The sequence below is a fragment of the Raphanus sativus genome, chromosome 5 (assembly GCF_000801105.2).
Source record: "Raphanus sativus cultivar WK10039 chromosome 5, ASM80110v3, whole genome shotgun sequence".
Lineage (NCBI taxonomy): Eukaryota > Viridiplantae > Streptophyta > Magnoliopsida > Brassicales > Brassicaceae > Raphanus > Raphanus sativus.
Window position 1 is genome coordinate 24050427 of NC_079515.1, and position 15123 is coordinate 24065549.

The window sequence follows — 15123 nt, forward strand, 5'->3', positions numbered from 1 at the left end:
GGCATATCACTGTCCACTGGCCAAAAGTTAGGTTCACAGAACGAAGACTTTAAAGAGGATAAAATCACTTCTTACTTCTGTAACGTTCTTATGTATAACTATAAAACCAAACAAACAGTATTCTTCATCATCTCTGCTTCTTGAGTTTACTATTAGAGAGAGATGGAGATGGAGTTTAAGGAGTTAAAGGAAGCAATAGATCAAGCAGAGCTCGTTGATGCTCACGCTCACAACATCGTCTCTCTCGACTCTTCTTTTCCCTTCATCGGAACTTTCTCGGAAGCCACCGGTGACGCGTTATCCTTCGCTCCACACTCCCTCTCCTTCAAGGTAACAACGATAATTAATTAATACCGGTGTCTCATCATGTCTTGTTGTTGTAATTAGATCCTTAAATACTCTCAAATTAATCAGTTAATTAATTAACAGGTTTCTTGCGAGTCTAAACTTGCTTACTACGTTACAACGAAATAATCAAAAATTACTCTGAATTTTTCATGTTGTATAAGTGTTTTTGGTCTATGGTTACAGAGGAATCTGAGGGAGATAGCCCAACTCTATGGCACTGAAATATCTCTGGAAGCGATTGAGAAACATCGCCAAGCCACTGGTTTGCGTTCTCTCACTTCCAAGTGTTTCAAAGAAACTGGAATCTCTGCTCTTCTCATTGATGATGGCTTGAAGCTTGACAAGAAGCATGACATCGAATGGCACAGAGACTTTGTTCCATTTGTTGGTCGTGTGTTGCGAATCGAAACCGTTGCAGAGCAAATCCTCGACGATGAGGAGAGTTCTTCTTGGACTCTTGATTCTTTCACTAAAGCCTTTGTTGCAAGACTAAATTCATATCCTTTATTTTATCTGTGGTGTCTATATGTGGTTTTATAATGGTTTTTACCTTGACGTGTTTTGGTTTGGATGGGTCTCTCACGCTTGTTCCAGAGATTGTTGCTTTGAAAACTGTTGCGGCTTACCGTAGCGGTTTGGATATTGATACTCATGTGACCAAAGAAGTTGCTGAGAATGGCCTTGTTGAAGTCGTGCAATGTAAGAGCATCCACAATGGTGGATTCACCATGGGAGTCCTTAGGAATTTTAAACTATTTTTTTAAGTTAATTTTGTTTTGTTTGAATAGTGAAGGACTCAGAATCAAAATATATCTCCAATGGTGTATTTCAATTTGAAGTCCTTAATATATACAAAATTGCTTCTGTCAAAGCACTTGTATTTGAAGTATTACAAAATTGAAGTAAGCTTGCTGCAAATTTAAACCATTTATTCACATAAACACCATCAACTTAACCGAAACTGAATGTGAGAAGGCAAGTAAGAAGACATCTGAACCTCGATAGCTCAAAGGCCTTAGTTTATTGTAGTCTTCTTGTCATGTTTCATCCAGAGTCCAAAACAAATAAACAAACGACTCACTCTCTCTCTGCAGAGCAAAATATTCAGAAAGAGATGATGAAATGAAAAGGTAGCTTGCCTGCAGTATCCCACAATCCCAAGTTGATAGTGTTTCCATCCACAATCACATTGGCGCTGAAAATTATCAAACACAGTAGGCACATAGTCCTGTCACACCCCAAAATCAACTAACATTAGCTATAAAGTGTCCTTCCAGAATAATAAATAACACATTCTTTATAAGATCAACAAACAGAATAACTCATCTCAGAAAAACATGACTCGTATATGAATCTAAGATCACTACAGTAACATTGAGATTCCACTCACACTAGCCTATCATAGAGTTATTTAACACACTTTATATAATCATAATACAGATTAACAGATCGCAGAGAAACATGAATATGGTCAATGAATACCTGAGACTGAGTTAAAGGTCCTCAGAAGTGAGAACTAACACTCTCACCAGCTTACTCAAAAAAGTACAAGCCTTTGAGTAACTGTCATAGCAAATCTTATACTAAAGTACAATCACTCTGCTAAAGATCCTCCAAACTAACATACTCACTAGATTACCCAAAACAACCAAGCCTTTGAGTGACTTTCATAGCAAATATCAAGATTATTTATACATATACATAAAATACAAAACCAGATCATAAAGATCAAACTACTATTCTGCAACGATCAGAATCATAACACAAACTAAAGAAGCAGGCAAGGGAACGAGACTAACCAAGAGGATTAGAGAGCTTGAATGAGTTCTTAGCCATGGTGATGATTCGATCAGTACCTGCGATCATTAAAAAAAAGAACAAGTCTTTAGCTTTTTTAACCAAATCGGGATAAAACCCAGAACCCTCAAACAGAATCGAACAGAGGAGAGATCAAAACGAACCTTAAAGAGGAAGAAAGCGATGACCCTGGTTGAGCTGATCGGATGGAGGGTTGAGCTGAGTTTTGACCCTGGTGAAGTGATCGGAGATGTTGAGCATCACGAGAGGGTGGAGCTTGAAGGTGAGGCCGCTTGAACGAAGCAGAAAAGGCATGGTTCGTGGATTCCGTTGAGCCGATCGGAGTAAGGTTTCTGGCACCGGACGACGACGAACGTGGGGCTGAGAGTGGGGTTTCTGAGGAAGAGGAGTTTCTTAGAGGCGGAGGGGAGTGTCAATCGGTGGTTAAAGGATCAGTGAAGCTGCGGCGCGATACGTGTAGCTGGAGTGATTACCGTCAGTGACAAAAAAGGGGAGGAGAATCTATTGAAAAAAATGAAGAATGATGCCACGTCCTCAAGGACTGAATCCTTAGAGCAACGTTATCGGGCGGGACCATTTTGAGTCCTTACAACTAAAAAAGTAGAGGAAGCATGACACACAGTAAGGACGACACAACATGGACTATCAAGGACGTTCCTTATATAAGGACTTTTTTCCTTGGTCCCCCTCGGTTTTGATGATCAGTGGTCCCTCCCCCCCTTAAGGACGCAGCAAGGACGACGCGATAATGTTGCTCTTAAAACCCTTGAGCAAGGATTCATCCTTAGCTGTTTCGTCTATTATATTGTTAAAATAATCAAATGACACTAAGGATTTGGGCTAAGGATTTGTCTACATCCCGCGTTGCGGATGGTCTAAGTAACATACAGTTTTGGTCATTAAACATCATCATCATACTTACTCTCTTCTTTCTGCAGCTGGAAAGCCTGTCCGTATTGGAAACAAAGGCTTGATTGATTACATTCTTACTCTTACTTTGGAAGTCACTGAACGTCACGACTTGCCTTTACAGATTCACACAGGGTATGTATATACTTTAATGTTATTAAAGATTGACTTTGCATTTTTACAAAACTGAATCTTTTTATTTTTTGTTGCTTGAACCAGTTTTGGTGACAGGGATTTGGATTTGCGGTTGGCAAATCCTCTTCACCTTAGAAATCTTCTCGAGGACAAACGGTTTGCAAAGTCACGTATAGTTCTTCTTCATGCGTCTTATCCATTCTCAAAGGAAGCATCATATTTGTCTTCAGTTTATCCTCAGGTTTTGCTTCATGAACACAGCTTCACTTTATATCTGTAAAAACTATGCAATATCGCTTTGCTTACTCTTGATTGTTCCTCTTAAGGTTTACCTTGATTTCGGGTTAGCGATTCCAAAGCTTAGTGTCCACGGTATGGTGTCTTCAGTTAAGGAGCTTCTTGACTTGGCCCCAACAAAGAAGGTTAAATGCACCATGTTTAACATAATCTCATTATACCTCCACAAAAATGTTTTGTCTTTGTTGTTGTTCATGAATACATAAAAAGCTAACTGTAGGAGAGTTTGCAGGTGATGTTCAGTACTGATGGATATGCATCTCCTGAGACTTACTATTTAGGTGAAGTTCAAGTTGCTACCTCTCTTTTTTTTTGTAAATTAAACCTCCTCAGCTCATTCTTGAACTAAGTTCTCTGCTTTTCGCAGGTGCAAAGAAGGCACGAGAGGTCATCTACTTAGTTCTGCGCGATGCATGTGCCAGTGGTGATCTCTCGCTCATGGAGGCTATTGATGCAGCCAAAGACATTTTCTCACGGAATGCCATTGCATTTTATAAGCTTGACGTAGTAGACGTAAACTCCTCTGGTCCACAAAACAGAATCTCTCTTAAATCACAGATGAAGGAGCCTGATGTTCAAGAAGATAGTAGTTCCTTTGTGCGCATTATTTGGGTCGATGCATCTGGACAACAAAGATGCCGTGTGAGTGTTTCTTAATTCCTCTGAAAACTTCTTTTTTTCCTTTATAACTACAGAACCTTGACTAGAGTTCGGTTTGTTGTTGTACAGGTTGTTCAAGCGAATCGTTTTAACAGAAGTGTGAAGAAGAATGGCGTTGGTCTGACTCATGCATGCATGGGAATGCCTTCATTTACTGATGGACCCGCGGAAGAGTCTAAATTGACCGGTGTGGGTGAGATTAGATTGGTTCCAGATCTATCAACCAAGCGGACAATACCATGGTACCTTGCTCGTGTTCCTTCTCGTTGAAGTTAACATGTTTTTTTCTTTCTTCTTTATTACATTTGATCATATCATATTATTATAACCGTTAATTAGGACAAAGCAAGAGAGCATGGTTTTAGCTGACATGCTCCTGAAGCCTGGTGAAGCATGGGAGTATTGTCCAAGAGAGACCTTGAGAAGAGTCGCAAAAGTTCTTAAAGATGAATTTGACTTGGTAAAAAGATCTCCTTATACCCCATTCTACTCTGTCTCTCTGTTGATATTTTATTTGTAGCTTGAACACCAAGTTTCCGTGGCCTTTTAGGTAATGAACGCTGGTTTTGAGAATGAGTTTTATCTCCTCAAGAATGTTGTGAGGTATGTCACTGTAAGTCTCTTGAATCTTAGTTTCTTTGTTTGATCTGATCATTTTCATAACACTTTTTTAAAAGGGAAGGGAAAGAAGAGTATGTTCCTTTTGACTTTGGTCCTTACTGTTCAATATCCTCATACGATGCTGCGTCTCCGCTTTTCCATGAAATTGTACCAGCGCTCGAGTCCTTGAATATCACAGTGGAACAGGTTAAAACAACATAAATATAATTCTGGATGATGACAAGCCATATATTGCAACTATATATAATATCAATCTATAAATCATGTTTCTTGACATGTATATTTTTCTTCATAGTTTCATGCGGAATCCGGGAAAGGTCAGTTTGAAGTATCTCTTGGTCATACCGTTGCATCCCATGCAGCCGACAACTTGGTTTACACACGTGAAGTTATAAGATCGGTCGCAAGGAAACAAGGGTTGCTTGCCACCTTTGTTCCAAAGTATGTTAGTCTCTTCCCCCACTGTACTATAAGCTTTAACCAAAGGTTTTAAAAGAATATAATGCATTTGTACGTGTGTACTTTCTTCAGGTATGATTTATGTGACATTGGTTCTGGATCACATGTGCATCTAAGTCTTTGGAAAGACGGTGAAAATGTCTTCCCAGCATCTGATAATACATCTGCTCATGGAATGTCTTCCATTGGAGAAGAGTTCATGGCTGGAGTTTTGTTTCACCTTCCTTCAATCTTAGCAGTTATAGCTCCACTTCCAAACAGGTAACTAAAAACGCATCTTCTTGAATAGTATCCTCGTAGAGTTGTTACGAATTAAGTTTCCCTTTTGTAATAAATTTTCAGCTATGACCGAATCCAACCAAACACATGGAGTGGAGCATTCCAATGTTGGGGCAAGGAGAACCGAGAGGCGGCTATAAGAACAGCCTCTCCACCAGGAGCTCCTGATGGTTTAGTTACTAACTTTGAGATCAAATCTTCTGATGGCGCTGCAAATCCTCACCTCGGTTTGGCCATTATAATGGCTGCTGGAATTGATGGTCTCCGGCGTCACCTTCAACTCCCTGAGCCAATAGGTAAAACCTTTATCATTCATTCTCATATAGTCTTAAGATATATATAGTTTCTGATAGTATTTTCTTACATATATGTGTTGTGGAATACCTTTTCATCATTTCGTTTGATGAAACATCAGATACAAATCCGGCTGATGTGGCTGCGACACTGAAGAGACTTCCTGAATCGCTCTCAGAAGCTGTTGAAGCTCTGGAGAAAGACCAAGTCTTCCACGAATTTCTCGGACAAAAGCTTTTAGTTGCCATAACAGCAGTCCGTAAGGTACACCAGTGTTGTTCTACTTCCAAAACCTTCCTATAGATTCGCAATGGTAACGTAGTAGATAAGCACTGATCTATGTTTTTCTCCTATTTTCACAGTCCGAGGTTGAGTATTATTCGAAGAACTCGAATGCATGCAAGCATCTTATTCACCGTTACTAATCCGTGACTCTCTTGAGCCTTGGGATGGTGATTATTTGATCATATGGCTTTTATTCCTCGTCGAGTATATTTTTAGATCAATCACCATAAATTGTACAATAATGGACCAGAACTTATATCGTTGGTACCACCTTTTCCCCGGTTTTAAAATGTGACGAAGTGTTTTAAATTTTACAGCAATTGATGAACTTAGGTTACAATATTGAATATTTCTTTCTCGAATGGAGCAGCAGATGCAAACGTGACATAAAGATGTAGGTTAAAATTGTTTTTCATGCTTCGAGAGGCGCATGCTGCAGGACTCTTTTTTACTTTTTCGTCCCATGCTTTCAAGGTCTCACGTTTTGGTTATTTAGACCATTCTTTTCGGCCTGATTAAGCCCAGATTCTTAGTGTGTTTGGGTCGAAAAATAAATAAAAAATGCTAAAGAACGGAGTAAAAAAGCCTTAAATAAAGTCTGGTCTTAATATTGGGAGATACAATCGAAGAGGTTTGGTTTGTTCGGTGTGTTTTGTCTCTTTCTTCTCGTCTCTTTCTTCTCGTTTTCTCCGCAACCGAAAAAGAAATCAAAAACAAGATCGAAAACGAAATCGAAAACAAAATCGAAGATGGCGAAGACCTGATTTTAGTTAGGAGGTAAACTTCAGTCGTTTCAATCCGCTAACTCCTCATGCATTTTTTCTCGACATTTATCTCTTTAAATCGGAAGCCAAAGTTTAGTTGTTTCATCTCTGCTCCGTCGTCTCAGAAAAGTATGTCTTTTAACCTCCTTCCTAAGATTAAAATGATTCCTTGGTTGTTTGAAATAATTCTATGGTTGTTACTTGACGGTTCTGCCTTCGTTTCCGTTTAATTTTGTCATTGATTATACGGTTGTCAAGTATAGGTTGTTTAGTATAGGTTACATGATCATTGATTATATACGGTTTAATTTTGCCATTGATTATACGGTTTAATTTTGCCATTGATTATAATGCATCAAGTTTGGATCGGTTTAGATAGTAAAACTAGTGACTGTATAATGCGTAAGAAAATTTGATATTGTTTGGTTCCGGATAAATTTGGACATCTTCCAAATAACATATAATTAATAAAATTGTATGAATCCTTTTATGTATTATTATGATGTTTCGAATTTTATTTTTAAACTTTATAATAAAATGTTTGTTTCCTTTTCTGTAAGTTTTTAATTTCAATGTTAAATTTATCTTTTATATGTTTTACTTTTAACTTTTCTCTTTATTTGTAATCATTTATAAAAAAAAGAAAACTAAGAGACAAAACAAAGTCCCACCAATAATCTAGAATAAATGTCCTTAGGAAAGTCCCTAAACACACAAGTATTAATAAAATATGCTAAGGGCTCAAATATAAGTAACATCAATAATGATACTCTTACAGTTAATAACTTAACATTGTTCCGTATAAGTTTATTTATTCCAGTCTTTTGTATTTTATTTTAGAACCGTATCTGTTGAGTTGCTTACTAACAATTAATTATACTAACTTACGAAACTAATATATAAAAGTATTTTAATTTGTAGTGTTCAATAATTGTTGGGATTGTGAAATTTATATAAATAAAAAAAATAAGATTCGTATGTTTTGCTTATTGTGCTCAAACAAGTGGACGAAGCAAATATATCTTCGTGTGAGTTGCATCTGACTGGACGAGAACTTAGTATAAGTCCAAGTGTTTTTCTTCCAAACTTCATGATATATTCACACTAGACAAATTAATTTTTGGTTGCTTTCCATGCAAACTGATCAAGAAATACAAAATAACTAAATTATTTAGGAGACCATCAAATACCATAACGAAAATAAGTCAGTGGGAAATCTAACTCATCACAAAACAAAGACAAAAGAGTCAATAGAGGGTTTTTAAAAAAGATTCTTGCTGTCGCATGTTCGTTATGCCAACGTGCTGCATGTTTTAGTTAGGGTTGAGCATTGATACTTGTTACTCGGTCGATATTTGCTACTTGATTCGTATTCGGCTTGAAAAAGCAGGTATTTGACGTTGTCAAATAGCAAGTCCTCAAATCTTACTACTTACAAGTATAAGTCAAGTATCAAGTATTATGATTTTTTTCTAATACTCAACCCGTTACTTGTTTATTACTTGATATTAATTACAAAAATATATATGGTCTAACTAAATACTTGTTTTACTACTGATATTGTAATAAAATTTTTAAAAAATATCTTTTAGGTATTTTATATTATAAGTACTTATTTTAAATGAGTTATACACACACACTAAATCAAATTACTTGAATGAATTGAATAAAGTAACAAGTATATGAAAAATAAAAATACTTATTCCATGATCAATTATACTTATCAGTTTTGGTACATTTAGTTTTAAAGTTTTAAACCTAAATAAACAAGTATCAAATATTACCAAGTAATTTGCAAGTATTTAAAATGTAGGTAAGTACTTGATTACTAAGTATTTGATCGGTACAAGTCAAAAATTCTAATACTCGCATAAGGTAAGTTAAGTAGCAGGTAGGACAAAAAGACAAATACCCAGCTTGCGCTTAGGCCTAGTCTATCTTATTAAAACAGAAGTACACATATAAAATATCTTTTAGTTTTCAGTATTATTTATAATTGCATGTCACTGATAATTAAATTGAATTTCCTATTTTAATACTCGTCTTTTCAGTTATATTAATGTGTTTTTTTTTTCTATTTTAATGTTTGTCTTTTTCAGTTAGATTAATGTGTTTTTTTCTATTTTAATGTTTGTCTTTTTAGTTAGATTAATGTATTTTGTTTTTTATTCTTCAACAATTAATGATATTTTAAAGTTTTTTTTGTCAACCTAAAGTTGTTTAAACTATTTGAAAATATAAAAAATAGTCAAAAGTAAACATATAAAATAGATAAATAATAATCAAACACCAAAAATATTTAAAATATATATTTATTCTCCATCCAAATATTGAAGTTCAACCTGTTTTTAAATTTTTAATTTAGGTATTTTGGCTTACATTACTCAAATTTATATGTTTTAAAAAATTTAAAGTATATATAAATTTTGAAAATTTTAAAATAATTCAAATGGGTTATCCGTATCCGAACCGAACCCGCAAATACCGAATCAAACCGAAACAAAAATTTATAAATATTTGAATGTTGCTGAAATCTTTAAACTCGGAAATCTCAAACTCAAATAGATTTTAACCGAATCAGTGGGTATCCAAATATACATCCCTAACGTAGTCAATGTAAAACGATCAAATATTACAAATGCATCATTTAATATAAATAAATAAAAACTAAAATAGAAAATTAATACCCGTGCGGTCGCACAGATCAAGATCTAGTTTTAGTTTTAAAAAGTAGTTTATATTGGATGTCAATTGTAATTTTTGGGCTCAGATTTTAAATTTTTGGTCAGATTGTCAAATTTCTAGTCAAATCTCTAGAAACACAAAGAATTATAAAAACAAATTTTTATTTGTCTAGAAACTTTATAAAACTAAAACTTTTAATATTTGTTTTAGATTTTACCGAACAAATATTGATTAGATCTATATTTATAGTAAAAAAAATATTCACTTGTGGAATATAAAAATACAAATCTAATTTAAATGGTAATTTTTATTTTCTATTCTAGATTTTATTGTTGTATTTATCTTTTTAACATATTAGATAGTTGTTAATACTGTAACTTTCCACAAGTTTGGAATTATTGAATAGATAATTTTTTAATGATAATTTATTATGATATTACAATTATGAGAAAATATATATAGAAGATTCGACAACCGAAAATATTACATATTTTATTAGATCTATACTTAAATAAATCATTTTGTAATGTCCTATGGAGATCCACTCTAACCAGATTTACTTGTACCATATTAAAGATTCCTTGTAAATTTTTATTTCTGCATTTATAAATTGCTATCTTCAGAATTTAAAATCTGAATTTTCTATGATCTGTAAAAAAGATTATAGTCTAAAATTCAAACTCCAGACCTAGATATAAAAACCATTAGGTTACGGTATATCCACGTTAATTCCGGAGTCAAACAAAAAAAAAAGTAGTTATGTACATAGTTTTTCGCACGTGACTTGACATACACGAACACATGTATGCATGATGAAGACTGAATTTTGGTTATTTTTCTATATTAAAATTAATAATCCATATAATATGTAGATATGGATAAGTTTACCTGGATGGCAAAAAATGATAAGTTTACCTCAACATCCTCTAATAAGCTACTCTAACCCAAACCAACTTAATCGATTTGTTGCTGATGATTTGTAGATTTGATATAGTAAGAAATTGTCTATTGTATTTTACTACTTTTTACTGAACCTTCTTAATTCATCTTGATCTTCCCATAAATCCTATCGTTTTAGCTAACAAATTAAGCAAGTAAGAGTTTACAAATCGAGTTAAGTTCAGCGTTAAGAGAAGCACAACGAACCCAACTCACCGTCTCAAACAATGAAGATGCGAGAGTGTGTAATGAGTGAAGAACGAGGTTCAAAGATATGTGATAATCTGGCGTAACCATTTTGCTGATGAATCATTCAAACAGAGCAAGGTCCAGAGATCCTTGTATTAGCCAAAAGGGTCCTTCTAATGGATTGTTTCGTAACAAATGTATATATCCTCCTATATGGTTAACACCATCGTTGTATTCTGACTTATGTTTCTCACAACACTTCCACTGGATTTTTAAAATTCGATTGTACCCAACCTTGGTTTATAGCTTAATCAAGTGTGTTGCACAATCTAATGCTGATTAATTATTCCAATGCATAATTAATCCTCTCGCTTATTTCTGCATACCTAAAGTCAAGTTGACAATTTCACCGATATCTTAATTTGTCTTCTTCTAATTGTTATTTTACGTTTCTGTTTCAATTTATCAATTATTGTTTCACTTAGAAAAGAAAATGTTCCATAACCATGGGTTCCAGTGCACGAGATCTTGTAGCACTTACCAATGAGACCTTATCAATTAGTATTTCTTATTCGATTCCATGCATCAATTTGACACGACGAGATCCACGGGTAGGGTTGAAGAGAATTCTAGCTCCACCATATTTTGTTGAATAAAACTTAGCTTCACCCCGGTGAACCTCTACATTCACCCACCAATAGAAATTAGTTAATTGAGATTTGATATCTCTTAAAAAAGGAAACCAATTAATAAGAATTTAATGAAATAAAATTATGTTTTTAGATAAACAAAAAATAGTAGCAATTATCAAAAATTTTTTTTTTTTAATATTGATAAATCCGTCAGAAAATACTAAACCCTAAACCCTAAACCCTAAATTCTAAACCCTAAACCTTAAATTCTAAATACTAAACCCTAAACCTTAGGGAAAAGCCTGAACCCTTGGGCAAATCCTATACCCTAAACCTTTAAATTTAAACCAAACCTTAAATCATAAACTAAATCCTAATCCCTAAACCCTAAATTATAACCCCTAATACTAAACCCTAAATCCTAAATTCCAAAATGGTTTATGGTTTAGGATTAAGGGTTTATGATTTAATATTTGTCAAAGAGTTTAGGGTTTAGGGTTTCGTGTTTAGAATTTAGGGTTTAATATTATTGTTTATGATTAAAGGTTTAGGGTTTAAGATTAACGATTTAGGATATAGGATTTGCCCAAGGGTTCAGGCTTTCCCCAAAGGTTTAGAGTTTAGTATTTAGAATTTAGGGTTTAGGGTTTATGGTTTAGTATTTTCTGACGGATTTATCAATATTAAAAATATTTTTTTTTATAATTGCTACTATTTTTTTATTTATCTAAAAACATAATTTTATTTCATTAAATTCTTATTACTTGGTTTCCTTTTTTAAGAGATATCAAATCTTAATTAACTAATTCTTATTGGTGGGTGAATGTAGAGATTCACCTTAGGGGGTGAAGCTAAGTTTTGTTCTATTTTGTTGTTGTTAGTTTATAATCTGAAGTCGAATTAGCGATGATAGAAGGGCTTATTGCAAAAGTGACTCAAAACTTGAATTCAAACAGAAAACTAACCTTTTCTTTTGACTCATTTTTTTTTTGAGTTTTAACCCCACATCTGCATTTTATCTACGAAAATGCCATTAACCCTTTTTTTTTTTTTTCGAAAATGGCTTCTTTACTGTCTCAACCTCATTTTCTTCAAGTATTTACAATATTGCCACTGCCATGAATAGTGGGAACAACCTTGTACGAACTGTTTGGAGCTTTTAATGCCCTTTAATGCACGTAAATCTCTTTTACACTCTCTCTGTTTCAATTGTTATGAACTAAAAACAACATTTTCTTTCACTTTCTCTCCATATTCATCCAAAAAACTGAAGCTTTTGATTCAAAATTGTTTGGAGCCATATTTCTCTTCGTTTTGACTTACGGTTGCTTTCGTTTGAGGTTCTGGGTGGTTGGAGAAGACCCTGTGTGCAAACAAAGTCATCTCACCTAGTTGAAGGTACGAATTTGAATTTTTTCAAAATCTGTTCGCGTAGAAGACTTACAAGTAAGTCATCTGTATGTAGAAGACTTACTGATGAGTCTTCTGGTCAAACGGACGACTTAAACTAAGTCGTCCAGCTTTGTTTGGTGAAAAAAAACAGTCCAGACGACTTATATATAAGTCGTCTACGAGAAACAGGCTAGTTTTGCATTTGACCGAATCGTGTCAGATCTTTGACTATTTCTGGAACGACTTATAATTCAGTCGTCTCTCGGAAAGTTAAAATTTCAATATTTTATTAAACTAGACGACTTACGTGTAAGTCGTCTTAGTTAGTTTTGTAGTTGAAAAATAAAAAACTTCATAATTTAATTTTTACCAGACGACATAATATAAAAGTCGTCCCGTCAGAAGACTTAATTTAAAGTCGTCCGGGGAAAGCAAAGTCGTCCAGAATTTTTCCCAATTAAGTCGTCCAAACCTTGCTTATCCCGGACGACCTTAAATTAAGTCGTCTAGCTGGACGACTTTTAGTTAAGTCGTCTGGAGAAAGTTAAATTTTCAAGTTTTTATTTTTCAATTACAAAACTAACCTGGGACGACTTACGTGTAAGTCGTCTAGTTTTGAATTAAAATATTGAAATTTTACTTTCCAGAGACGACTGATTATTAAGTCGTCCCAGAAATAGTCAAAGATCTGACACGATTCGGTCAAATGCAAACTAGCCCGTTTTTCGAGACGACTTATATATAAGTCGTCTGAATTTTTTTTTTAACAAACAAATCCGGACGACTTAGAATTAAGTCGTCCTTTTAATTTTCAATTGCAAAAGTGACCTCTTTAGACGACTTACCTTTAAGTCTTCTGGACGACTTAAATCTAAGTCGTCTGCGATAATGTTTGTTGAACTTCTTCCATTTTCTCTATGTTTTACTAATGTGTTTTTATTTTGAATATTTGCAGATGATTTTTAAGTTACATGCAGTGTATGGAGAATGGTTGTTGAGAGAATTTCCGTTGGGAATTTTGTGGTTGATGATCTCAAAGGAGCAGATTGTTTTATTGAATGAAGATTCAACACATGCTGAACTTTTTGCAATGGCTCAAGAAGATTATAACCCTGGACGAGATCAGTGACTGTGGAGATTAGCTACTCATTTACCAGCAGAAATGATGATGATCCACAAGCAGTCCTCCCATTCATGTTACAAGTGATAGACAAGTTCGAAACTTGCTCGAGATACTCAAAACGCATAGAGTATGTCTTTGTGTATCAAGCCGCAGCAAGGTGGAAACGGTTTCAGAGAAAAGAGAAGAAGCTGGTGATAATGATGAAGCTGGTGAATGGGAAGAAGATGTTGGTGATAATGATGAAGCTGGTGAATGGGAAGAAGATGTTGGTGATAATGATGAGGCTGATGAATGTTTTGAAAGATGTTGGTGATAATGAGTCTGTTGAAGATGAAAATCAAGATGGGGAGGAGGAAAATGGGGAGGAGGAAAATGGGGAGGAGGATGCTGATAACACTATTGTTGGTGAAACGGATCAGAATGGTGGGGATTACAGTCTTTATGGAAAGGTTCTAGATGAGGACGAGGAAGATGATGATAATATTTGTTTTGAAGAAATTGAAAAGACAGTATGCTAAGACAAATGCTATTGAAGGAGGAAAATCGGATTGTACCAGCATCTATGTCAACCAGAGTTTTGTTAGCAAGGATGCATGCTTTCAGAGCTGCGGTTGACAGCAGTGAGGGGTGGTAGGGTAGTTTTTCTTTCAGAATATACAAATCAACAAAAACCTCTCCTTGTGGCAATATGTCGGGTTAGCGGTTGTTGGATGGAAGATCAGAGCGAGTGTGAAACATGGGTCAAACACGTTTTGGGTAACAAAGTATGTGGAAAAAACATTTATGCTCAATTGGAGACCGAATCGCTCAGCGGAGACACTGTACTCCAAGTATGTTGGTAGTCTTTTCATTGATCGTGTTGGGATCATTGATGGGATAACTCCACAGCATATCAACTGATGGCAATGAAGAACATGTTTGGCATGACGCTTGATTACACCACTTCATACAGAGCACTGTATATGCACAGAAATTGGTGAGAGGATACAGCAGAAGAAAGGGTAATTCGCGTCTGCCTTCAATATCTCGAGCAAATCTCCATTGCAAATCCTGATTCTATCACGGCTATAGAACTGATTATGAGAAAAGATTTAAGTATCTATTCTCTCTTTGGAGCTTCTATCAAAGGTTTAAGTATCAGAGAAGGGTCATTGTGGTGGAATGGAACTCACCTAAGTGGAAAGTATGGAGGTGTTTATGATTAGTTGCAGCCGCAGCAAAGATGGCAATTTTCAGATATTCCCATTGGCTTTGTGGAGATCGGGTGGAAGCTGAAGATGAACCTTCTTGGGAA

The 15123-nt window shown here is 34.9% G+C and overlaps 1 protein-coding gene and 1 long non-coding RNA gene across 2 annotated transcripts; one reads left to right on the forward strand and one right to left on the reverse strand.

The window, feature by feature from the left end:
• Positions 1-137: 137 nt before the first annotated feature.
• LOC108856828 (protein fluG) lies at positions 138-6452 on the forward strand. Its single transcript, XM_057011305.1, has 17 exons — positions 138-330; positions 532-844; positions 931-1047; positions 3105-3210; positions 3295-3451; positions 3537-3632; positions 3740-3788; positions 3875-4149; positions 4237-4409; positions 4507-4627; positions 4718-4770; positions 4845-4974; positions 5084-5229; positions 5320-5508; positions 5590-5822; positions 5942-6084; positions 6183-6452. The coding sequence occupies exons 1-17, from the start codon at positions 163-165 to the stop codon at positions 6243-6245; spliced, it is 2532 nt and encodes an 843-aa protein (XP_056867285.1). The 5' UTR covers positions 138-162; the 3' UTR covers positions 6246-6452.
• LOC130512869 (uncharacterized) lies at positions 1157-2903 on the reverse strand. The gene is made up of 3 exons (XR_008946478.1): positions 2310-2903; positions 2148-2204; positions 1157-1576 (listed from the first exon to the last, which is right to left on the reverse strand). It is a non-coding gene; the product is annotated as an uncharacterized LOC130512869 (long non-coding RNA).
• Positions 6453-15123: the final 8671 nt, after the last annotated feature.

What these genes read in the sequence shown, in the direction of transcription:
- LOC108856828 (XM_057011305.1), top strand. Translation starts at nt 163, where the DNA reads ATGGAGATGGAGTTTAAGGAGTTAAAGGAAGCAATAGATCAAGCAGAG. An exon ending in CACACTCCCTCTCCTTCAAG is followed by an intron (nt 331 to 531) that starts GTAACAACGATA and finishes CTATGGTTACAG; the next exon opens with AGGAATCTGAGGGAGATAGC. An exon ending in ACCAAGCGGACAATACCATG is followed by an intron (nt 4,410 to 4,506) that starts GTACCTTGCTCG and finishes ACCGTTAATTAG; the next exon opens with GACAAAGCAAGAGAGCATGG.